Source organism: Pezoporus flaviventris, unplaced genomic scaffold (assembly GCF_033815535.1).
Source record: "Pezoporus flaviventris isolate CSIRO_AGI_PZ_B2104156 unplaced genomic scaffold, CSIRO_AGI_Pfla_v1 ptg000023l, whole genome shotgun sequence".
NCBI lineage: Eukaryota > Metazoa > Chordata > Aves > Psittaciformes > Psittacidae > Pezoporus > Pezoporus flaviventris.
In genome coordinates, this window is record NW_026892571.1 from 14,077,376 (window position 1) to 14,103,750 (window position 26,375).

General features: G+C 45.2%; 1 protein-coding gene across 2 annotated transcripts in view; it reads left to right on the forward strand.

Annotated features, from left to right (window-relative positions):
• Positions 1–18,028, forward strand: part of GLRA1 (glycine receptor alpha 1) — a 36,752-nt gene extending 18,724 nt beyond the window's left edge. Inside the window, exons 3-9 of one of the 2 annotated variants that reach the window (XM_061457240.1) lie at positions 696–763; positions 9,276–9,499; positions 11,909–11,991; positions 12,626–12,763; positions 13,283–13,497; positions 14,165–14,311; positions 17,565–18,028. In XM_061457240.1, the coding sequence (XP_061313224.1) occupies positions 696–763; positions 9,276–9,499; positions 11,909–11,991; positions 12,626–12,763; positions 13,283–13,497; positions 14,165–14,311; positions 17,565–17,879 (1,190 nt within the window). In that variant the 3' untranslated portion in view covers positions 17,880–18,028. The remainder of the gene's footprint in view (positions 1–695; positions 764–9,275; positions 9,500–11,908; positions 11,992–12,625; positions 12,764–13,282; positions 13,498–14,164; positions 14,312–17,564) is intronic. The other variant, XM_061457241.1, reaches the window with a different exon arrangement.
• The last annotated feature ends 8,347 nt before the right edge of the window (positions 18,029–26,375 follow it).

Consider the following 26,375-nt stretch of genomic DNA (forward strand, 5'->3'; position numbering starts at 1 on the left):
TTCCCCAGTACAAGGAGGCTAAGCAAAGCTTCTGTCTGAAAGAAAATAAAGCCCAGGAGAAGCATGGCCTAAAGCCTGGGAGTTCCTTCTCCCAAAACAAGACAGCCAAAGAACTTCCATTGGCAGAGCCCTGAAGCCTCCTATCCAGATGTGAGACTTAGCAGACAGCACTATTACTATATGGGGTACTTATGCCTTTACCCAGCCTGACCCCTACAACACAGGCTTCTGTACTGACTCTGAAGGGAGCTTATAGCCCTAGTTCAGGATCATTTAGATGATTTATATGAGTATTTTAAAAGTATAGAACTCTAAACAAGAGGGTCTGACGATAGCCTCTCATCTCCTTTCTGGGTTACATTGCTATCGTGTTCAAGGTGAGCTTGCCACGCATACAGCAATGCCAAGATAGCTAGAAAGCTGTCTTGGCTGGCTGTGATCTATTCCTTTTCATCAAAACAAGTCACAGAACAGATATATAAACACAGTCCCAAACAAGGGAACAGAGGTGAAACAAAAGAATTGTTTGATGTCAAATTGGCATCAGAACCAAGTAAGCTGGGTCATCCAGATCCCATTCTTGTATCTCACCCCTCAGTCACCCTGTTCCCACAATAGGTTTTAACACTACAGAGTGGAAATATTTTGTCTTCTAAGCACACAGTAAACTGTTCCAATCTGTATTTGTCATGCAGGCCCACCAGTGAATGTCAGCTGCAACATTTTCATCAACAGCTTTGGTTCAATTGCAGAAACAACTATGGTAAGTACAAATCACAGCACAGCTGCTCAGCTACTGGCTCAGCCTCATTGCACTCCCAGCTAATGCAGCATCACCCTCTTCTTTAGTGTGACCAGAGGAAAACATTGTCTCAGGGTTTCCAAGTTTATCTAAGCTTAGAATAAATTAATGGTCAACACAAAAGACTCTCATTGCATGTAGCTGAGGATCACAGTCTGTACCTGCATCCCTACAAAAACACCATATAGGCAAAGTAAAAGGGTCAGAAAAGGAAACAAAGAGTCTTTTCTGAAGGTCTGCTTAAGGCTCCAAGCTCAGACATTTGCAGACACTTTTTGTTGAAATACCCATAAATCCACAAGTATGAATCAACCCTGCGTGAAGGGAAATCAGCTGAGCTCACATTCAGTCTGCACCAGATTCCCAGAGACCACAAGAATTACTGGGTTACTTTCTTGAAGAAAGTCTTCTGTAGACAGTGATTTTTTTAAATAAAATATAAAGCCCCCCAATATTTGCAAGTTAAGGCTCACTTCAGACAAAAATCAGCGAACACGGCTAAAGGCTGTGTCTAATTGGCAAGACCTTAGGAGCAGAGGACCACTAGAACAGGAGATAATTACTCCATCTGTAAACTATTAAAGATTGGTTGTGACATAACCGGTGAATAGCAAAGGAAAATCTCTGGAGGTACAGCGCCTTACCTCTGTGCTAATGAAAGTTAATCCAGAAAGATGGTGTTCAATTACTCTTTGGCAATTCTTTTTCTAGAAAGATGTTGAATTAAGAAGGCAAGACTCCAGGTGTTTTGTGCTTTCAGGCAGGATGTTATAGGCTTTACATATAGATCACACCCCTAGGCCTGAACAAGTTATTCGTCATGCATGCCACTGTCAGAGGAGTAAACAGATACATAGCTGGGGTTGTAAGTCTTTTATGACACAAAATCCTTTGTCTGGAAATTGTTTGGGGTTGGGGATAGCTCTGTTAGAATAGTAGAAAAAAATCTGTTACTCTGTTCAAGCACAAAGAAACACATTTTCACAGTTGGATTGCAGCGCTCATAGAGGAGAAGTATATTCATTTGTATATAAAGCAAAAAAGAACAAACTAGAAACAAAATACACATCCATTCCTAATGTACTGTTTTATTGGATGTTACGTTTGGCATTACGGACAGTAAATACTCTGTTCCTGTACAAAGATGATTCAGAGTGCAGGGGAGAGAGGCAGGCCACGAGGGATCCCTGGGTAACATAGAGAGCACACTACATGTTTTTTAATATATCTGTTCTACATTGCAAGAAAGATGCATTGGAGCACTCATACAAAGGCACCATAGGAACCCTGTAAACAAGATGCTTCTTAAAATCAGCATAGAGTAGCACGAGAAAGATATGCAGTTCACCTCTAAGACATGCTGCAGGGACTTGCTATCCTCACCAGATGCCACTCATTTCATAGTCTATCTTCCATAGAAAGAATTCCCATGGGAACCCAAAAAACACCCTGTGGGCACATTGCTTTGTCTAGAAATACCCAAGCCAGCTCTGACAAGCTAGTCCAGATGTCAGGCTGACGCAGCATTGCACACAACCTAATATAATGCGCTTCTTTGGGGACAGCAATTCTGCTTGTAAACACCGACAAAAGCACGAGCAACACAAGTATTGAAACATCTAAAAACGAGATCTCAGCAAGTTAAAGCAGTCTCTGGGATTTGCTAACCTGGGATTTGCTCTGTGGAAAAGCCAGTCCCTCCCCAGTGTTTGAGGATGCATCAGGTCAAACAGGCAGCATCAGCTCCCACCAGATTCTGGGAAGGGCAGAAGGTCCTGCCATGAAGGGAGACAGACCTGACTGCTTTGAATTCAAACAAGTGATCAACTATCTGGGGGGAGTGAAGGAAGGGGGGCAGCTGGGGAGGGGGGAGGAAGCAATTCAACATTTTACCATTAAGAAAGCAGTACTCTGTGATTGACCCCTGAGACTGCTTGTAACATTCCACAGCTGCTTCACTGGCCAGAAGAGCAAGAACAACATTATGGTTTAAGCCTCAACCATTAGGCATCCTAAGCTTGGTCAGGTTCAGGTTCTGAGTACTACATCATCTTATACTTGGTTATTATTGCACTGATCCCTGCGAGAGAAGAATCTTAGGGTTTTAAGGACATCACACACACAATTAGAGAAGGCTTTAATATGTCTCTCTAGTGAGGCTGTTAGTTCCACAGAAAATACCACTTACCATTTATGTTCACACTGCCTGAATCTCACAAATCAGTGTAAATCATGCAGAGGGTTAGAGAAACTGGAGGTGAATGCTCACTTACAGCTTGAAGCATCACGAAAGGTAGAGGAAGAGACTACAGGAAAATAGAGCAAAGAGGCATTTAATGGAGCCACTTGGGCCTACAAATCTCAGAAGGGAGAATAATGAGGGCTGAGAGGAGGCATAGACATCCCAGAGTGGGGAGAAAGCTGACGTGTGCTTCATAAATGTTCAAAATGGACAAGGCAAAAAAATTGAGATCTAGAACTGCTGCAAGGATAAACAAAGTCATCCACCAAACTGAATTCCCCCAAGCAGAGCTGACTTAAAGCAAGGGAAATAAACTCCTTTAAGCATCCTGCAGAACCGGAGACCCAACATAAAAGCCTCTAGTAGTGCACATAATTGATTGGACATTTATGTTAGATTGCAGCTCATAGCTTTATCCATCAGCCTCACTTGCAATCAGCTCTAAGGACAAGAGAAGCTACAAATGGGAACACATCCTCATGAACCCAGTGTATCCTTCAAGGGGAAGGATACTACCAAACAAGTGCAGACAGCCTCCTTCCATCCTAAAGTATTACTGCAATAGTGCAAACAACAGCAAGAAATTCCAGAGGACAAACACAAGATGCATCCATCCTACCTGCTTATTTTTAGGAACACCAAGCAACCCCCAGTCATAAGTTGTTAAATTCCTTTTTGCTCTTCAAAAGCATAAACACCTTCCCCACCAAGTCTATCAGAGTATGAAACCTACAGCAAAACCACAAACGCTATTCAACATGAAACAGAAGTCATGCTCCTAGGGAAGAGGGTTTTGGTTTAAACTAAAACTGCACCAGCTTTGGTTTGTCTTCGTATCATGACACAACTAATAGCATTACTTGAGCATTTTATCTAACAGATTTCCTCCTATAACAGCAAGTTTGAAATTAATCAATGTCCTCAAACTCTCTTCTAATGGAAGCTCCAGTTTCATGGCACACTCACTAGCTTAGGCAGTTATATGGAAGCATTTGTATAGAGAAGGCGTATAGAGGAGTTTTTTTATACCATCACCTAGACTTGCTAAGAGCTGAATTCAGTGATCAACATGGCTCCTCCTATAATCTCATGTTTTAAAAAGGACCTACACACAGCAAATGAGAGTGTAAAAGGAAGAACACCACAAAACAGTCAGCACAGGCTCCCCTAGACACAGTGCACACGTGCAAATTTATTTTTGCTGCTTTCATGCCATAGTTACCCCATCCGAAAGGAGCAAACCAAATGTGACCTTCCAGCCAGCCGCAGCACAGCTACAATTGGTCTCGCAGCGTCTCCTAAGGACAGGAGGAGCTGGAGGCTACAACTGTCCAAATGTTAAATATTTTTTTCAGAGACATCTGCATGTGATATTTACAATGAGATAAACCACCCTGCAAAACAGACTGAGCAGCTCGCTCCAGCCTCACAAGCCACAGTGCAGCAAATAGCAAGTATGACCGATTGAGCATATGGGTCACACATTTAACACTGGACCCACACACCCCAAGACACGAAGATGCACAATCAGTGCAGAAAGCCTGCTACAAAGGCTAGGATTTGAGCTCAGTTTTCTGCAGTCAGTCATTCTTAAAACCAACCATCAGTCTCACAGAGATGATGAGCACATAACAATTCATGCAACACAAAACGAAAAGGTTTTTCACAACATCGCACATTCTGCTACAATTTCAATATTAGACTTGCAGTCTTTTTACTACCTATGCTCTTGTAGCTTAGTTTTGCAGTGAATGGAGAAGGAAAAAAACACAACAATAAAACCATAATTCAAATACACACAAAAAGCTGAAGACCAAGACCTCAATAGTGGATTCCTGAACTTCAAATTCAGGATGCTGGCTACAACCCATCTCCCAGCAGCCCCATCCTTGGCCCAAAGACATATACTTTCACCCTCCTTTTATAGGGAAACCTGAAAACATCCCCCTTTTGGGTTCCCAGCACAAAACTCCACATCTACTAAACATCAGGATACTACTCCCACCCCTCAACACATACATGCCTACATGCCTGCATACCTGCCTGCCTTCCTCAAGCACCAGTCTTCTTCTTCCTCCTCACCAGCAACACCTTCAACACAACTGCTATTCATGACACCTTCTCCCCTACCCAGCTGTAGCTTTAACATCAGGCTGCAAATTGGTTTCTTGGCTACAGCTGTGACAGGGTAACAAGGTCCCTTATTAACCCTTCCAAGTTAATATGCTCCTGGTGTGTGGGGGCTTTGTTTGTGGGGTTTTTGCAGCGGAAAGGGTTGGTGGGTGCTTGCTGTTTCTTTCCCCAGTCATTCTCTTGCAGCGCTCTTTTGCAAGGCAAGTAGCCTTAACAGTTTTGCTGTTCCCTTTCTAGAGAATTAACTCAATGCTAATAAAGCCCCTTGTGCTCTGCTGTCCAGGTGGGTAACAGAATCCCCACCTGAAGGAGCTCAGTCTTTACCCTGGTATTTTCCATCAGCAAGATGTAGATGAATCAAAGTGCAGCCTCTCACCAAAACTGTTCAGAGCAGAATGTGATCTGACAGAACCCCTGAGTCAGGAGCTGGGACCTATTCCTGACAGCCTCCATCCCTTCCTCACAGCGCTACCCCCAGCCTACTGCTGCTCTCACCAGCTCACACCTCATCAGCTGCCAAGACTGTGGTGTCTTGGGAAGGGAAGGTCTCAAATGATCTTCCATTTCCTCAGCTCCTTTGCGAGGTCACTAAGCAGAATTACATCTCGGCATTATCAAACTGAACTACTTTGATCACCTCAGTCACTTTCTTCCTACCCTCTGTCATTTCACCCTGGGGAGTGAAATGCCTTTGTGCCAAATTGCAAAGCTCCTGAATGCCTTCACAACACAGAGCTGCTGTTCTTCATTCCCAAGCCAGCCAGAGGAACAGGCTGCACAAGATAATCAATGCCTGGATGTGATAGGCACACAAATGAGGAACGCAAGTAATAAGGATATAGAGAAAGAGATTTTTTTTTTGCTGAGTTTGCAGCCCCAGTAAAGCCTTTTTTTTTTTATCTAGAAAGTTCACATCAGAAATTGGTCCATTTTATCCATCATTTAGGAATAACTGTTGATTTCTTGGTGAGGCCAATTAAGATCTCATACAATAGCATCCAGAAGAAATGCCATATATCTCCAGGTAGCCAACAAATGAGTGTTTGTTTGGCTCATCACTTTTCAGCTTGACTGCAATGCCTAGGCACACAGCTTTCAACACTCAGGATCCTTTAGCTGGTAACAAAATACTGTGACCCTTATCTTAGGCAATGGCACAGCCACAGACATACCCCCATGCCTTCTGCTGGCTCCTCGGGCAGTGCCATATCCACTTTGCTGTCACGTGCTTGTATTTACAATTATGTTCAAATAAGCCTGGACACAAAAAACCTGAAAGGCTGTTCAGCAACTTCAATCTTGCAGTGCAATGCAGCTGTTTGTCATAAAGGAAAAGGCATCTGGGAGAAAACAACCATTGTCAGTGACCAGGCTAGGACTGTGGAATAAACTCACTGAGAAGGAAGCTCTTCATAAGCACACATTCACATAGGTGAAATATTAATGTTGTAAAATGGCAAACCAGAGTATTGCATTCAGTCCATGTATTCTCTTTCTTTGTCCTTGCCTTTTTGTATATCACAACATAAATGCTCAGTTGTCTGTATTCCAAAGCAAAACATACCCACTGCAAACACTTGTCTGTAAAGGAAGAGCACAAAGAGTAGCATGCACCAGTTACTCACCACACTGCTGAGCATCTCCTGGTCCAGGGTAGTGCAATGTCTCACACCGTACATTCATGACATGCCCCTGGACATGAGTACAGGACGCTTGGTCTCTGGAGATGAGTTAGGAGGAGCCTTCTCACACCCATCTCCTGTGAGAAGTTAATTTTCATTTGTCCCACAAGCATGTGATTAAGATCCCTCATCATGGTGACAAAGACTATGGCAGTCGTTCTGTCTGTGGCCTCTTATGCCTGCTGTGGTAGCAACGTAAACCACACTACACCTCCCTTCTACCCTTTCCTTTCAGCAAGGTTTGGAGCTGAAGCAGTGTATTTACTCCAGCAACAAAGCTTATCTGCATCAACACAAGCTATTGCAGAGAGACTGGCTCCTTTTTCCCCTGCTTCCAACACTCAGGCTGAGAACACTTTTGGGCAGCTACCACTGAAGTTTCTTCCAAACATGAGTTTAATTTGTGTTGTACATGACATAAGTCCCCATCTGGAGCTGACCTGCTAGCATCTAGCTGAATAAACATAACAACCTTTTGCTTTCTACCTGTTAGGTCAGTAACACTGATTTCCCTTGACTGCAGTGGTGACAGGTCTTAACACAGAGAAAAGGGAGACTTGAAAGTGTACAGGTTGTTCATGGAGCTGCTGTGTGCCATGGGAGCTGGAAATTCAGGGTTGCTTTCCTTTTTCAGATGTGTGGGACTTGCCAGTCCTGCGCTAAGGCACTGGTTCCTGTCCACAGCTATTCACATTTTCTCAAGACACATTATGCAGGGTCAGCAGAGATGAATAAGTCAGAGAAATGCACTTATGAAGATGACATTTAGAATATAAGCAGAAGGAGAGAGTGTTGCAACTCTTTTTCATTTTCAGAGGTTTGCTCCTTTTAGCATCAAGTTGTTGGTCCATTTGTTGTTGTCACAGTCATTAATGTCATTAGCAGCTTCTGTGCTCCAAGGGTGCAGATGGCACTAAGTGGCCTGAAACACATTCTAGACCATGGGCTTGGCTATGGACTGCCCCATCCAAAACACGTGTCAAGACACAATCCTCTCCCAGCCTTCCAGTGGACTCCACAAGAGTCAGATCCTCTTGGATAAAAGGCTGCAGGTTCATAGTCAAAAGAGTGCCTGAGGCAGCAACATCAGAAAGACTCTCCTCTACATGCACCTTTTCAAGCCCAGAGCTTTGTGTTCTCCAGATGGAAAGAACAGACCTGATGGCAGAATCAGGCATATCCTCTGAGAAGTGCCAAATAATCTCACTGAAAGAAAGTTCCTGGTGCCTACAGCAAGTATTAGATACCAGCAGGCATGTGAAACACCCTCCATTAACTGTCTCTTAATAAAAGTCTTCAAAGTACATTACTATTAGAAAGACATCAAAGAAATTCTTCATCATGATAGCAACTATTAGTTTGGGCCAGGGCAGTGAAATTGGTTTATTATATGCTGCTCTTCAGACACAGTCTGCCTCTATACTTGGTAAATGTCAATTAATTTATTGACACGGAGCCTTTATCCCTCTCCTGATAGCTGGCACGTCCTCTTCCCATTTAATTCTGTTGGTTCACTTTCTTATGTGGAAGTCAGCAGAAAAGGGGCATGCAGCTCACCCTGGGAAGCTATTGGTCAGACAGGGAGAAAAGAATCTACCTTTAATTATCCAGGAGAGTGTCTGAGCTGGACCTCAGCAGCCAGCCTTGGCTTGGGGAGCTCTGAGGAGCTGTAAGACACATGGTTATGAGGCAGATATCATTTTGCAAAGTGCTAGGGGACCAGCTTCAATTAAAGATGGCCATCCTATAAAATCTGTAGCATTTATGGCAGCCTGACATTAGAGAGGGAATCCAGAACACTCGCTTAGGATTAGGAGAGCAGACTTCATGCACATCCCTCTCAAGTTCACGTACGCTCACCAAGGCTAGCTGCTCCCATCAGTTTGTATGAGTTACCCTTATATTAGTGGTCGCACAGGGAATATCCCTTCCATGGACTGCCTGTCTCACTGTGCCTTTTCTTTTCACAAGTCTAGAGGAAACACAGATAGACACAATAGACTCAATATGGGATGGTTCAACACTGAAAGGAAGTTGCCTTTGGTCTCCTTTTCCCCTTAATCCTCTGCAACAGTTTTCTTGCTGACACCAACAACCTCTGCAACTGAGCATCACTTCTTCAGCCCCAGGGTTCAGACTAGAGGTCTTGACACTTCACACACAGCTGACAATTACTGTGACAGGGGGATGCAAGGGTAGGCAGCTGCTCCTGCTATGAGATAGCTGTAAGCTACAAAGCTAAAAACAGCAGCTCCTTGAGAAATGGTGCCCAAAATGCTTGCCACAGCTTGAGAACATAGGCCTAAACACGGTTTGGTTTTGACAATGATTTTAGTACATGCTCCTCAGCTCTTAGCACTTCCAGCTTCCTCTGAGCACTAATAGCGTTTCTCTGCTCCCTGCTTACACTGCACAGGATTACAGGGTGAACATCTTCCTGCGACAGCAATGGAATGACCCACGGCTGGCTTACAATGAATACCCTGATGACTCCCTGGACCTGGACCCCTCTATGCTGGACTCCATCTGGAAACCCGACTTGTTCTTTGCCAATGAGAAAGGGGCCCATTTCCATGAGATTACCACAGACAACAAGCTTCTGAGGATTTCCAGAAATGGCAACGTCCTCTACAGCATCAGGTGAGGTGACTCCATGAGAAGAGCTCCACCAAGGTAGGGGAGGACAGAGCTAAACTCTCACTGTTCAAGCCTGAAATGAGAACATGGACCTTGAGCATGGCACTGGGTAAAAAAAAAATGAGGTCTTTTAAAAATAGGAAATCATACAATTAGCAGTACCATAGCAACACGGTGGGAAGGGGCCCTCTGGAGGTCTCCCATCTAACCTCATGCTGATGATTGACAACAGACCAGGTAAGCTGCAGCTTTCCCTGGCCAAATTGGAAGTACTTCACTTCCAACCCCATCCACTCTTTATTTTAAACCAGTGAAATGAAGTTCAACCTTCATGAGCCTAAAGATGGAAAGTTTAAGTCTATGTCGAAGATTCTCTTCACCTCATGTATAACATAAATTTGAGGTACACACACCCCCTCTCACACTGCAGCTCCCAGCAGCATCCATGGGGAATCGAAAACAGCATGGAGCTGTAAAAATGGAAAATAGACAGCTTAATGCTGCAATGCAGACAGCCTCCATCAAACATCAAGGTGGTTCCAGCACAAAGACCACCTCCCTGATGGCCAAAGCAGTAAGACATTGCCAGGCACATTGGCTGAATGTGGAAACCTCACATTTCTTCATTTCTAACATCAGGCAGGCAGTAAAACTGCCACCACCAGCTTGGCAATGAGCATGGCACAGGGTCCTGTTACAGGTGGGTTTGCAGGAGCACAGAGGGAGAATACTGGGTCACCCCAATGCTGGGAATCCTCTGCAAAACAGGGCAATAACTCAGCAGGGCACATGGAGCAATGTGACTGATCCTCCTTTTCAAGGCAAAAACTCGAAAACCCTTTGGTTCTTGTTTTAAAAAAAAAGAGCTTTCCCATCTCCCTCATCTCCAGATGAATATATAGGCTTCTTTTTAAGGACGTTTCCCTGTGAAAACCAAAAAGAAAGAGGGCATTCTTGGTGGAAGAGCACAATGTAAATGCAAAGTTTCTAAAAGGAAAAGCAGTCTTTCCCTTTTAAAAAATGTTTCCATCTCCAGTGCTCTGCAATTTTCTAACTCGCTTTTTGCTACTACTATTTGCAAGGCTCAGCATGTTCAGAACTGGGTTCACCCAAAATCATCCTTGAGGGTTTCACTCTTTGACCCCTTCTCAGCACACACTTGTCCAACATGTGCTCAGCACCTGAAGACCTTGTCATAGCCACAGTCACCCATTTCACATTTACAGTAAATTCTTCTCAAGGGGCTTGTCTGAAGATGTAATGGAAGGCTTCTCTCACTGATTGATCAGAGGTGGAGTCCCCTGCCAGAGATGTGATGAGACAAACAAAGTGGGCAAAGGCTGGTGGTGACTCTTCTACGCTAAGGTGTTTGTTTAAATACAGTGCAGTTGCTTAATGCAGTTGCTTAAAGAGGAAACTGGTTGGAGCAGATTGATTCTTTCTGCTGTCACATCTTCTGTCCCAACACGCCTCTAAACTCAAGCAGAGAATTGCTTCCAACATTAGGATTCAAGTTAAAGTACCTTTCCCTCCTGCTAAGTTTCTTGTAAGCCTGATGATAGAAAAATCGAGTTCCTGTTCCCCCCAGCTGATTCCCCTATTTCCACATCAAGGCAAAGAGCTGAAAAATCTCAACACTTCAAAGAACAGCATTTTCAGTATTATAAAACCAAATAGTCTAGCTATCAGAATCGAATCATTTAATATCAGGTTGTTGAACCAAACAAACACTTTGAGTACAGATTATGATACAGGGCAGCACAGCAATATACCACAGAAAATGCAGCCTGCACCTAGTGAAAATGGAGCTTGAGAGAAAAAAATTGGGGTTGCAAGACGCACAGCAGGAATTCAGGAAGATACAGAGGTTATTCAGGAAGACACAGAGGTTCTTTTGACTTACCACAGGGCATTTTCCCTGCAGAAAAGCCTTTCCCACTGAAGTCTCCCTTTTCCCCCAGAACAATGTGTGATTTTGAGCAAAATTCTCTGTCTTTTCTGACAGAGAAATGTTCTGTTCAAAGATTTTGAAACAGTCCCAGTCCCCAGAAACACACCTGGAGTGTCCAGGGAATGGGTTTAGGCTTGATGCTAATCCAGACAGTTGTGAACCTAAGGCAAGGAATGAAGACCAAAGCAGCAAACTGGTGTGGGAACTCTTTGTTCTGCACAACATTACAATGAAATGCCATCTGCAGCAGGCAACTGCTGGCACTTATATCACAGAGCCAAATGCTCAGCATTTCTGATGCTTTCCAACAGCACATGTGAAAACACAGGCAGGGAAGAGGTGAATGATCAGTCATTCCTGAAGCACACCAGTGTGTCTTGGGCAAAGTACCTGTTTGTAGCACTGGGTGTTTGAGAAGGTTCACCCCCTCATCAGTACCACAAACTGTCTTCTCTCCTCAGGATCACGTTGACTCTGGCCTGCCCCATGGACCTGAAGAACTTCCCCATGGACGTACAGACGTGCATCATGCAGTTAGAAAGCTGTGAGTGCTGAGCACATCTCCATCCCTGCCCTCTCCCTCCCCAGCTGCAACCCATTCCCAGTTCAGCCTTCACTGGAGGTTTGCTCAAGAACCACTTGCTCAGGATTTTCCATTCATTCAGCACATGTGACATTTCCTAAGGAAGCCAAACCTTAAAAGATCCCACATGAGGCACCCTGGCTTGCTGGTATTTACATTAGCCTTTCACTTTGGAGGAAAAAGGGGAAAGTGCTTTCAGCTGCAAATAGGTTTTTTTCTCTCTGGGTGAACATTTGCCCCTTGTACCTGTTGCTTATCCCAAAGGAGGGAAAGATGATGAGCAATTTCTTTCAGAGAATGAGGTCAAGTTGGAAAAAACAGCAAACAGTTCAAAAAGCCAAATCCAAGAAAAAATGTGATTTATTGCAGATGTTTCATTGCACACCATCTCAGCTCCAGTGCAAGTCATTACCCTGGCTTTTATCACATTCACAAGCAGTTTTCCCTCAACCCAAATGCTATTCATTACAGCATTGCCAAAGAAGGCCAGGGTAGGTCCCTGCCTCCAAGCATAGATCTCCTGTACAAGTCTGACCCTTTCCAGATCAGTGTTTAGTATGTGTTTCACATGGTATTTGTCTCCTCCTCTCAATAGTTGGCTACACAATGAATGATCTCATATTTGAGTGGCAAGAAAAAGGAGCCGTGCAAGTTGCTGATGGGCTGACATTGCCTCAGTTTATCCTCAAAGAAGAAAAAGACTTGAGATACTGCACAAAACACTACAACACAGGTCAGTGGTGGTTACCTTTAGCTGCTGGGCTCATCAGAATGGAACTTGGGGCTGAGTTTACCAGAGTCTCTTGCTATGTGTGATGGCACTCTTGTGATACAAGCCTTGTCCTACACAGCTACATGCATATAAATACACATAGATACATTGCCAGTGTGTATATATATATGTATATAGCAAATAAGATAACAGACACAAGTGTGTGGAACTCTCTTGTCCTCAGGAACATCTGCATCAGTTCAAGGGTGTTTGGCCTGGACCTTCTCTCCCAGCACCTTCTTTTGTCTTTGACGTAAGGGAGCAAATGAAACTGAAGTGACAAAGGACATACTGCCAAGAACTATTTGCTATGATGATGTTGTACATTGACAGTCCAGAACTGGGCAACAGCTCTTAATTTCCTCCTTTAACAAGATTCCAGTTCTAGGCAATGCAAGGAAAGTCCCCAGACAATAGTGGAAAACAGGAGGCTCACTGTGCTTTATCAGTAATATTCCATGTATCTCCCATCCTTCCCAGGCAAGTTCACCTGTATAGAAGCTCGTTTCCACCTGGAGCGGCAGATGGGCTATTACTTGATCCAGATGTACATTCCCAGCCTCCTTATTGTCATTCTGTCCTGGATTTCCTTCTGGATCAATATGGATGCTGCACCTGCTCGTGTTGGCCTGGGGATCACCACAGTGCTCACTATGACCACGCAGAGCTCTGGTTCTCGAGCATCACTGCCCAAGGTAGGGAACACATTTATCTTTGCAGAAGGGTAAAATGTCCATTACATGGGGACAGCACACAAATAAGCACACAGATCCTCCTGCTCAACCCAGGAGACATTTAGCTGCCATTGGACTATTCCAGTTTAAGGGCAAGCAGAACAAATTCCAGTCTCCTCCTGCAATTTTAGCAATGTTTCTCTGTCTAGCAATGAAACAGCCCTTAAGATCCAGCATTCACCCCAAGATCCATCACAGCTCTCAGTAGCCAAGAGATCTGTACCTTGCAAACCCCTGCAACAGCCACACATGGATATGCACTCTGCATTCTTGCTTTTTACTCACTTGACCATCACACTTTTAAAACAGAATTGAATTTCCCTGTTATGAAGCACTTCTAGTATGATCAGATTGGATTACTATTTTCCTTACAAATAAAACATCACCATGAAGACCAGGATAAATTAAAAACTAAGGAATTACTTAAGATCCCAGGAACAGTTTCAACGGCTTGACAATACGTTCATGGTAAATGAGCTAAAATTTGGTATAGAAGAGCAGCTGCCAGCCATATCATGTCTTGATCAACTCCCTCCAAAGCCCTTGGGAGTAACAAGTAAGATGGCAAGCAAAAAAGTCATTTTGGTGAAGAAGCCACCCCACCTCAGTCTCTCTCTCTGGCTCCTAGGTATCCTATGTGAAGGCCATAGACATCTGGATGGCTGTGTGCTTGCTGTTTGTGTTCTCTGCACTGCTAGAGTATGCTGCCGTCAACTTCGTGTCTCGGCAGCACAAAGAGCTGCTCAGGTTCAGAAGGAAGAGGAGGCATCATAAGGTAATACATAAAGCATGAAGGACACTGCTGAAATCTGTCCCAGCAGAACATCACTACATGGTCAATTGAACCCAGCCTCTAGCTCCCAGGAGAGTCCTTAGTATATGCTCAGGTGCTAAAGAGGGTCACACATCAGAAAGCAAGGCTACCTCAACGAATTGTGTCTCTTCTAACAGTCTGCTGACCCCAGCAGCTGGTTTTTGTTAGCCAGCCAGGTGGCCTAAGCCAAAAGGGTTGTTCTCAACTGAACACTTTTCACACAGCAATGTACTGGTCTGAGCTCCCTTTAAAAGACTCAGGGAGGGCTGGGGGGAGGTGGGCAGGGAGGTGTGAAGTATGCTTATCAGAGAGAGAGAGAGAACAGCATTCCCCAACAAGAGCCTGCATTAGCCTGGAGGTAAGTGACACCTCTTTTGTTTCTGTCATCTCTGTGTTCAAAATCATCTGCTTCTCAGACTGACTGCAAATTCCTTTCAGAAGGAAAAAGCATTAATCTCAGGCTTAGCCTTGCTCCATTCTTACTCTCCATGACTGATGCCAATCCAAGCATGCATGCCTCACATAGACGCACATCTCCTGCAGCCTGGACTCTACTAGCTTTAGGCTGGGGTACCACAGCAAAGATTTCACCTCACAGGATGCACTAGAAAGGAACATAAAGGTGACTGTGATGACAAGACCAAAGACACTTAAAAATTGTCCTTAATTAACTACTAGAATCAGGTAGGTGGTATCACATTTTCTGCACCACGCTGATGGGCTGCCCTCAAGCTGGCATGAAAAAAAACAGTAAAATTGATAAGGGAAAAAATGATGGAAATTTTTGCTGATGAGAATCTCAAGAGAGCCCCTGGGAGACTGCCAGGGTCTGCCTCAAATTTTCCTCATGGGTATTTGTCTACCCTCTATTGCAAAGAGTCCTCTATGATCCATCCCATTCCAAGACCTCCCCATTCCATGGCTTCACAGTCCCAGCCATTAAAAGTCTTTCCCAGGCTCTAACTTGTTCCACAGCAGTTCACGGTGTGTGTTTGGAAAGCAAGTCAAGGAGCAGGAGTCCCCGTTTCTTTATAGACTTGCCTCTCTCTGCTTCAGTTATCCGATCTGCAAAGCAGGAGATAACTGTTCACTTGCATCCAACCCAGTCAGGACCAGGGATGAAAAGTGTTAGACAAACGCAAGGGAAAAGAAGCAACACATGAGACCATCAGCATCCTGCCATCTCAAAACCAGCTGAGGCAGTTTTGGTTCTGAAGATGCAGCCTGCTTATTAGAGAGAAAGTAAAACCACCCGACAGAGGTGCCTCGAAGTGCTTTTATCTCTTAATCTAGACTCAGACATCCTGTCTCTGGAGCTATGCTGTTGTCTGCAGATCAGTCTGTTGATACAACAGTAAGAAGAGAAAAAACACTAATACACAGATGAGTTTAAAAGGTCTTTGCCAGAGATGCTCTGTCAAACCCAAGGCTGCTATTACAATCCCCACTCAATCTCACAGCAATATAATTGAAACGAAGCATAAACAAAAGCACTTGCAAGAGCAAAAGAAACAAGATTTGCAGACTTATCAGAAAACTGGGAGCTGGCTGCAAATATGCAAATGGATTAGTGCAGCTGCCAAAGAACCTAATTGCTCTGTCCCGATGTCCTCACTTGTCTGGGTATCTGCCTAGTTTAGGCATGATGTGCCAGGCTGAAAACAAGTGAGAAGTTGCAGTGCTCTGTGCTGATGGAGGCAGCTGGGGAGAGGACCAGCTCATGCCCACATTTATTAGGTCTGTCCAAATCAAATCCTACTAGCCATTCTTCACAGCTCAGTGTGCTCGACAATGCGCCATGGTCTGGCATTAATACAAGTGAAACCAGACAAATGTGTTTCTTAGTTTCCTCAGACTCAGATGTAAGCTGCTAGCTTATTGTCATCATTAAGAGTCTTTTTTCCTCTCTAAAAACTAAAAATCAAATCAATGAATGTTTGTTGTCAGGTTTCAATTGACCCTTTCCATTTCTGAGCCACCTCTTGCCTCCTTCCATCTGGAAGGACACAACCAGAGCAGGGAAGAATTATCCAAATGCCTGCAAAATCGTCTCAGCCAGGACTCAGAAACATGTAAGCCAGTTGGCAGATCACACAACTCACCACATTGCCACCCTCTCCCAAAAACTACAGGAAAAAGAAGGCTTGATTTTATTTGGGCTGTTTTGCTTTGCTCAGATATGCCAGCGTGCTCTCCCTTCTGCTCCTGCCCCCAGCACAGTGCCTCCATTCCATGCAGCTACCTGCTTGATATAGGGGCCATCCAGAAAAGACCCTGCAAAGGAGGGCAAAAGGGGCAGCAGGCACGTTGGGCAGGCAGGTTACGAGGAAAGGGGCCAGTAGGTCAGTGTTGACTGCCTTCTCGGCAGTTCATTAGTGCCACTGGTCTAACAATTAGCCTTGGTGATGTGTAGCCAGGAGCTTTGGGTTGCTGACCCTGCCTATGCAACTCATTGGTTGTGTTACTTTGGCCAGACTCTGTTTTCCCTGTGATTACATCCCCGTGTTCAATAAAACAGGGCTAAAATCATTCTGAGAAGCTCACAAGGCCTCCACCAAAACAGCAATATCATTTGCCATCAGACTGGAAACTAAATTAATTTTTCGCTAAAACTGGAATTAGCATAAGCAGCCACATCTTACCGTTGACTTGCTGAAGGGCACTTTGGGTCCTTACCTAAAAGATGGCTTGTGGGGAGGTATCGTGGTGCTTGAGGTGTCCCATGGCTGCAAGCAGAGGGCTGGTGGCACACTGCCTGCAGAGGTCTTTTCCTGGACAGGTCTCGGCGCCTGCACAATCCATGTAACTCTGTAGGAAGCCTCATGCTGCAGCTTCAACTATGTGAGTTACATGGAGCCCACTCCTTCTGGGCAAGCTGGTACAGCACAGGCAAAGCAAAGAAGGTGTTGACAGGAGCAGGGGTGGGGGGGAAAGGCAGAAGCAAAACAGGGGATGCAACTGGAAAAATAAAAGCAGTACCATAAACCCTTCAAGTATGTCAAAGACTGGGGTGGAAGTCAGTCCTGTTCTTCATGGGGTGCCTGAATCCCCTGATTTGCATCTGTGCATAACACAGCTGGCGCCCCTCTATAAGGCTGATCTCCCAAGAGCTGAGGTCGGGGCATGAGGGAGGCATCTTTCCCTTGCAGAGCAGGAAGTTGTCAGTGGAGAGCCTTATAGCGAGGGTGCACTGTCTATATCTCATTTTAAGTAGAGTCCCATGCTGAATCTGTTTCAGGAGGACGAAGCTGGCGAAGGCAGGTTCAACTTCACTGCCTACGGCATGGGACCAGCTTGCCTACAAGCCAAGGATGGCATCTCCGTCAAGGGTGCCAACAACAACAACACAGCCAACCCCGTTCCCCCGCCGTCCCGCTCCCCCGAGGAGATGCGGAAGCTCTTCATTCAGCGAGCCAAGAAGATTGACAAGATCTCCCGCATCGCCTTCCCCATGGCATTCCTCATCTTCAACATTTTCTACTGGATCATCTACAAGATCGTCCGCAGAGAGGATGTGCACAACCAGTGAGGGAAGGGGAGCAGCTGGGAGGGAGCGAGCAATCCTCTATATATGTGCAATAGCAATGCAGCAATGCATGAATTTAAGAATGCGGCAATATCTACTAAAACAAAAGGGGGGAGGGAGGCTGGGAGGGACTTTTAATCATGTGAACTGAGGATAACAGGCACAGGGAGGAGAAAAAAAACCAGCTCTTGGGAGTGCAGGGTGGGGGTTACTTTTGCAGCATAGGAAGGTTTGGATTGCTCCCGCTGCAATCCAAGCAGTGTAATATATTAATATATATTCATGCTTAATTATAATGCAAAGAAAAAACAATCCAAAAAAAGAGAAACAAAAAAAAAAATCCTTTTTTTAGCCTATTAACAGCTTAGATCCTCAAGTCACTGGAATGATTCATGATTCCATGTGCAGAAATGACTGCAACTATGCTTTATCTGACTTTTGCTATAGAAAGGCCATACCAGTCAAGCACGTGGGGAAAGAAAGCCCTAATGAAAGGAAAAAAAAACAGGAAAATCATTCTGTGCTTCTCTAGGTTTTGCACTTTGAAAACTGGAAACTTAAGAAAGAGGCTGTGGGTTGTTGTTTATTTTATATATTTACTTTTTTAGTCACGGGTTTGCCGATCAAACACTTTGTGACTTTTGGATAGAGGAAAGCAAATACATCACCTCTCTCATCCCCATAAGAGACCATCCAATGGGAAACCCGAGAAGGACATCAGGGCCTTCATCAGAAATTGCAGGTAGCTTCTGTCCTTTTAAATGACCTGGCAGGATTTGAGTCCCAGGAAGCAGAAATGCTATTCAGAACATAAGAAATGATGACTAGAAATGATGAAGGATTTTGAAAACAGCTCTTTCTTTCTTTATGTTTTTCCACCCCCCTTTCTGCCATGTTTGCTTACAACTGGGGGTGGAAATGATTGTATTTAAAATGTAAAGAAAACAGGCATATTCATGCCTTGTTGCAACAGGGCCGGGCAAGTGGCAATAGTGTCAGTAAAGGGGGGGGGGGAAGGTGTGTATAGAGAGAGCAGTTCTTATTTTCAGACATTTCATAGCAGTAATATTAATAGCAAAGCTGGGCCAATGGACCCAAAACTCTATTTTTGTATCTATTTTGGTGCTGCATTTAGCTTTAACACAGATAGGAAGATAGAGCAGCTGCTTTGCCCTCTCTGCTACCCAGCAGAGCCCTGGGGGGTGGCTGGCACAGTTTGGTGGGGATAGGGAATTAGGGGAGGGAGATGGGAATGGGTGAGCAAAGGGGTTGGTTACCCTTTGACCAAGTGATAGCACAGGTTGGTGTCAGATTTTGGGGTGGGGAGACACCCCAAATGCCTCCAGGGTATTATTTGGAAGCCTGGCTTGGGGCTGGCATGGGTGAGTCAAGGGCTCAATGTCCCACTTGCCTCTCCAGCACCCAGGGCGGTTCAGTCGTGTTTGCACTTTAGCAAGGGAGGTAAAAGACAGCATGAAGGAAGAGACAATCAGTCTGCACTGAAGCACTTGGGGTCAGGTCTGGATTAGGCACTAGAAGGCGGAGAGACAAGTGGTACCCAAGGGGTGCTTCCACTTTCCCATCTCCTGCTCAGCACCAGGCCACAGCTGACCTAGGCTGTAGCTTTGATGCTTGCATTGGGAACAGACAGGCTCCTGCATCCTCCACGACAGCTGGAACAGCTCAAAGTACAGGTCCAGTCTGGGCCAGGCCAGCAGGGTCCAAGCCTGGGACAGGAGGTGGGAGTTTGTGCTCAGCTACAGGTGTCCCAAGCAGCGCAGCAAAAGGCAGCTATGGGAGAGGGTAGGAGAGCACAGGGACCTGTGAGGTCTCTTAGCACAGGGTTAGTGCCAAGAGGAAAAAGCCCAGGGCTTTCCTGGGCTGGGTAGAGGGACACCCATCTCCACAGCTGCCAATTCAGCACCTTTCACCAGCACTAAATACACTTTATTTAAAGAAAAATATAATGTAAAGAAAGTAACCAAGGATAAGAAAAAAAGTTAAAAAAAAAAGGAATGAAACAGAAAAAAGTGGTGGGCATGGTGTGGACTAGGGCAAATGGCAGTATTTCCTAATGCTTTGGCAAAGGCCACCTAGTTTTGAGTCCCATTGCGCTGCTGAGACAGGGGAAGGTCATGCGATACCAGCGTGAACCAGTACATCAGCCCCTTCCCTCTCCTCAAGCAGCAGAAAACCTGAGGGCTGCTTCTTCCCCTGGCGGACAGCGCTTCCCCAAGCAGGGAGACCTCAAGCTGAGGAGCAGAGGTGTCATCTGCTGCTAGGACAACTTCCTGAGCCTTGGCTGTGGCCCAGGGCTGCTGCTGGCTCTGGTTTTGCTTGCTGAATTATTGAACTCTCCCTGTGCGCGGCAGCCGGTCGTGCCAACCGCGCGTTGTGCAACTGCTCTCAACGGCGCGTCCTTGTCTGAGATGAAATTCCCCTCCCTGCCCAGCAGCAGGGATGGGCTTGGCAGCCCATGCTCACGCAAGGCTGGCATTTGGGAGAAAGGTCCGGCTTCAATGCCCAGACATTGGAGTCAGGCGATGTGGTTGTGGTCCACACGACTTTTCGGTCTCCCAGGCCACTTGGGATAGCTCATGGGGCACAGCCAGCTGCAGGGCTGTGGGTTTGCTTCCTAACGGGAGCTGCTTTAAGGATTTGACTGTGAGTCCTTAATCCCATGCAGCATCCTCCCCCCAAGTACTTTTTGACCCTACATCCCAAGGGCAAGACCAGAGCAAGGAGAATACATTCCCAGTTCACTTAATTCTGCTCCACCTTAGAGAAGGGCGTTGAAACTAAAGAAGAAGCCTATGTTCATCCTAGATCTACTGCTTGGAGATGTAGATAAACTCATAGTTACTGCTTTACTAGAGCTCCAGCGTCACTTCTTGGCAGGGAGTAAGGCCAGAGGAAGTCAAATTTGGGACTAGAAAACATCAGAAAGATGCTTGTGGTTCTACTAGTGGAGCCCATGGGAGGTTAGGGACTGAAGTAAGAATCCTTACCACTTACCATCCTTCCTTTGCATCCACTCCAACCCTGCCCACGTTTGATGCTCACCATAGGCTGTGTTACTTTCTCTTCATTAAGCAGCCAGTTTCCATTCTGGCCGTTTTCCAGCCCCAGGGCTGCCCGCATGGTGACAGCGAGCAGCACACACATCCCAACATGAAACGTGCTGGGGTCTTGGCAAGGGTCTGGTGGTGCTGAGACTGCTGTCCCACAGATGTCCTGCCAGACAGTTCCACCACATAGGCAAGAGCTTAGACTCTCCTAGGAGCCCCTGGCAAGTCTGTGCTGTTTTCAAACATTTTTCTCCATCTGTACTAGGCTGTGTTTAGTCTCTGTATTGCAACAGAGCTTGCTTTGATAACCTATCTCATCTTCAAAGCAGGCTGCTTTAACAGTGCCAGCAATTATATTTATTAGTAAGAACATAAGGGATTTAATATTGCAGGATAGCTTCCAGGCATATTGTGATGGAATTTAATGCGGTAATTGTTAGCTTTTGTTAAGAGCAAGACTCAGAAGCAAAACTTCTGATCAAGAGACAGCAGTTGGTCTGGCAGCAAGGAGAGAAAATAGGGTCCTAATTCACTTAGATTATTTGGAAAAACAGAGCTTTATCACACATAGCATTATTTCCACGTGTTGCTGGAAATGTATCACTTCATGAGCAGGAATTATTTTTCCTTATATATAAATGAAAAAAAAAAGTAGGATAAACTTACTATTTTTGGGGTAGATGAATGTTTCCCACTAATTCTTGATTAAAGTGGCTTTCCATCTGGGATCCCAGTAGCATGGAAATCCAAGAGAGATCCTGAGGAGGGTCCAGGAGAGACCAGGATGCGCATGGTCTGCTACAGACTGCAAGGCTGAGCCTTGACCCTGGCCGAGCACCAGCTTACCTTTAAATACACTAAAGACAGGGTCATTGGCTTCACAGGCCTGGTAGGGCTCTTGTTCCTGTCCTAGAGGATGGGGACTGGGGAGCTCTGTTTCTTAAAGCATTAAACAATTCCAGACACTGAATATTCTCTTGTCCTGCAAACAGGTTTGGTCGTTGTTTTCCCCAGATTTTTCTAGAAGGTTTTTTTTCTTCTGTCTCTTCTGAAGATCTTAATTTTTAAGGCAAATTCAAGACAATTTAAATCACACTATTGGTTGTCCTTTATCTCGACTGTAATTTGATGACCTTGTTTGGTTTCCTAATACTGGTGGAAAAAAGGTTAGAAGTACTTAAAATATATATTTTTAAAAAAGAAAGGAACATATGAAAGGAGCAAAGACTTATAAATGGTGCCATATTTTTCCACAGATTTTATACAATCGTATTTTTGTACTGTACTGCCATTCCTTAATAGAACATAGTTCTTATCCCTGTGCCAAAGACTTTCAATACTCCGTTCCTTACTACAAAACCTTGCTACAGGCAGCAATGAATAAAGTAATATGGATCTCTTCTCCTTCAAAACCCAACCCTACCAGTGCAGCTGGAGGTCTGCCTGTCCACGGACACCACGCATCTCCTGTCTGGGTACCTGTGAGCAGCACGTCCTGCCCTGCTGGAGCATCCCACAGGTTCAGCTCAGCAAAAGAAGTATCTGACCCCTTCCCTGTTAGGAAGCACCTGATGCTCTCCTGTCTTGTTCCCACTAAGGGGTATCTTGTGCTGCTCCTGCTTCAATAGATTTCCATCAGAAAATCGAAATACTTGATCATTCTTCAGGGTGCTAGGATGAGCACCAAAGCAGAAGCTAATATTCATTAATTTTAGCATCTTCAAAATTACTCAAGGTCCTTTTAGGTCTTCTCATCCATTTATCTGTTCCTTAATTATTTCTTAATGGCAGTTGTTTATCTCTTACTCAAATGAATTTGCACAAGTCTCTTCCCTCATTCAAGTACACTGCATTTTTCTGCATTTGTCTCCTTTCACCATCTGAACTTTCATTTCTATGGGGCTAACGGCCTCTGCTCTGCCATCTTTGAAGGGGCTGGTAGAGACAAGCGTCTTGGGAAACACAGGGCAAAATACATAAAGGGCAGAGTAACAGAGCTCCCAGGGAAGCACTTTCATGGCAAAGCATGCATGAAGAAAACTGGGGAATGCAAGGGTGGACACGAGTTTTGTTGCCTGTGTGCAAAAGCAAGGCAGCATAAGTCAGAAAGAAGGCAGATGTTTTGGCTGTTGTCCTTATAGGGCTCCACATTTTCCAGTAATCCAGGTATATAACAGTTGGTTATTGGAAATCAGGTTCTTATATTCCCAATCTCCTTCTAGCATGGTGTGCAGTAGAGGGCCCCAGAAGAAATAATCTGTTGTGAAGTAGGAAACATGTAAGGGGTTGTTGTTGCATGTTTTGCACAGGGCATGTGCTCAGAGTTACTCCACCTACAGCTGATGGGGAGGTCTTGCACTAGGTGAGTCATTCTCCTCCGAGAACTACTGCATGAGCAGCCGTGGGGTGATGTCCTCAGGCGATCCCACACTGTGGGAGCATGGAAGCGTACGGCCCAGACTAGTAACACTGGAGTTAGCTTGGGAATAGGAAGCACAGGCTGAGCTGAGGAACCACTGAACGCCCATGCACAGGAGGAGCAAACCAAACAAACCTTCTCATTGGAGCTTTCCAGGTTCATCCCTAGCTTCACTCACCCTATTGTGTTGTCCCAGCATCATGCTTCTAGCAAAGGACCAAAGCTCCTGGTACTGTAACATAGTAAAAGATACAAACGCCATGGCAATATATAAAGAGAGGGATGACTTCAGCACCTAGCAGAGGAAGTCAGAGGTTAAATTACCAAATGAGGATCCTGGCAGAGAAGGAAAAGCAATAGGAAAGGTTTGCTAGCATGCCACATCACTGTCTTCCCCTGGCATCCAGGGCAGACTGTGCTAACAGGTATGGTGCAAGAGTCAAGGCTGGCAGCAGGAATTAAGAGATTTTATCAAGTAATTGTGACCATTAAGTCTGGCAAACTTAAGTTACAGTCCCCATGCACTTTACTGTCAAGCTTCTGAGTGGAAATGGTAAGGGAATCAGGTTTGTGACATTCCTGCTCCTAGGTCTATCACAGACAGCATGCTAAAGGCCATCCTGGGATAAGGCAGGCTCGCAGCAGTGCTGGAGATGGGTTAGCCAGGGGCTGATCCAGGCCACGTACAGGGATAGTATATGGACTGGGAAAAGATTCAGCGGAAGGGGATGTTGCCACTTAAGGGGAAGGCAGGGACAGCTTCATGTCGGCTTAATCCTATCTGCACCGAAAGCATCACTGCTGGGGCATGCAGGCTGTGCTTGGTGATGCCACTGCTCCTAACAACAGTAAGAAGCCAACAACAAAAAGCACAAGGGAGAGGGACCTCAGCAGCTCCCCAACACTAGTTCTCAGCAAGAAGAGAGAATACAAAACCCTAGTACTTGCTCCCAGCCTGAGGTTCAAGTGTGCTGGCACTTCCAGTACAGTCATCCATCTTTGCCTGAGCATAGGGTAATACCACCATAAATAAGCCATCAGCCTGGCTTGAAATTAGCTTTTATTTATAGGTTTGCCACTTGAATTGATAAGTAGCTTAAGCCAAACAAGGACACCCTATGTCACCTACCCAGGGAATACATGGCTGAGCCTGGCAGGGGTACAAGGTATCATCATTAACTATGTGCACTGACTTAGAGCTACAAGTGTGTCATTGCTATGCAGGTGAGTCAAGCTTGGCACAAGCAGGGACAGGTAGAGCTGGTCTGGAGCTGTCAGGTCTGAGGAGCACAGAGCTCTCAAGTAGCTTTCAGTGCATGAATCAAGCTTCAGGCTGCAGCCAGCTGGCACACCACAGAATTTGGGCACTAAATTACAGTGCCAAGTTCAAGCCTGAATCAACCTTATAGGGAAGACACACTCAGTCACAATCATAGTGGAGGCTTGATAGTGGTGTTGCTTAAATCAGCATTGTCATAGCCCTGTGCAGATCAACAGGTCCTTACTTCCAACTGTAGCAGGATTGGGGCTTAGGCTTCAGTGTTTCTTGCTTGCCACCTAATCCCCAAACACTGACATTTATTGAACTAAAACTATGCAATATTGAAGAGATTGTGCCAGGGAGGGGACTCAGTCACCTCCCCTGGATGTCCACTTGCACATTTCTAAAGGTGTCCCTCGTCACAGTTCTTGTGATGGGGTAAAGAACCAACACACAAGCCCCTGAGGAGCAGAGTGGACCAAGACTAATGTAAGGTACAAGACAGTGTAGTACTTACTTCTCACTGTAGCAAGTGCAGTGACACTTTAATGTGTTCAATGTGCACACAAGCAGCACTAAAACTGCAATCCCAGCCCATGTGGTCCTCCTTGGAGTTAAGGTTTTAAACACTGCTGCTTGTTCTTTGAGGGAGAGAAGTCACAAAGCTTGACTTGCCCCATGGAGGAAAAGATACAGTACAGCATGGGCAGTGTCACCTCTAACAAAGCTCAAGAAACCAGAAAATAAAGGAAGCGGAGAAGCAGCAGCACTGCAACATCAGAATAGTGCTGGAACGCATCTCACTGATCAGCTGCATCCGCTAAGTTGAGGGACACCCGTACATCCTTCAGAGGCATAAATATAATGAACAGCCTTTACTTGCCATAATTCCCACTTTATAATCAGGATAACAACACCACCAAAAGAAAACCCAACCAGAAAACTAACCACTATTAGTTATTCTGTTGTTATATCCTCTCATAATTGCATTAAGTAACCATGGCCAGTGCTAGGGGTCACAGCGGCAGAGCTCAGCTCTACAAGAAACACTCAGCTAGAGGCTGACACAATAAACTCTTAGCAGAAGGGAGCACAGGTTCCTTTACCTTATGCTTGCCTAGGCTGGGAAAATGCTTAACAAGGGTTTGAAACACTCTGCCCTGACCTTACCTACCACAGAACTTGTACTGTTTCCTTTCTGTCTCTCTCTTCCCAGACGTATTTATGTTTCTGTCCAAAACACTTGTATTCTTTCACTTAGATCAAAAACAAGAAGGGAGAATCAGCATGGGCCAAGCTGACAAATGCCTAAGTTAACCTGCTCAAAGGGAAGAACTGTAAAAGCAGCACCTCGTGCAAAGGTTCAGTGCTCGAGCACTGAGCAGGGTTACTAAAGTGGACAGGGCAGCTGAAAGACACATGCATCTCAAAGGTATGGTTGATACATCCCTCCTTAAATCAGGTCAAGACAGCAGGTTAATCTGGGGGATCTGTCAGCTGCAGGAGTATCCAAAATGGAGTATTTGTGAAATAAACACTAAGGTCCAAACAGTGATGTTATGCGAGAATGAGAGACAGGTTTGTGATCCAGCTTCTACTTGCTGGGAAGAGTGACTTCTTGTGCTTGAACTCTGCCTTTGAGCTCCATCTTGCTGCTCACTGCAACATCAGAGCATCTCACCATACAATCAGCACTGAACTCCCTGCAATGACTGATGCAGCAGGCCAGCAGACAAGCAGACTCCAGAGGC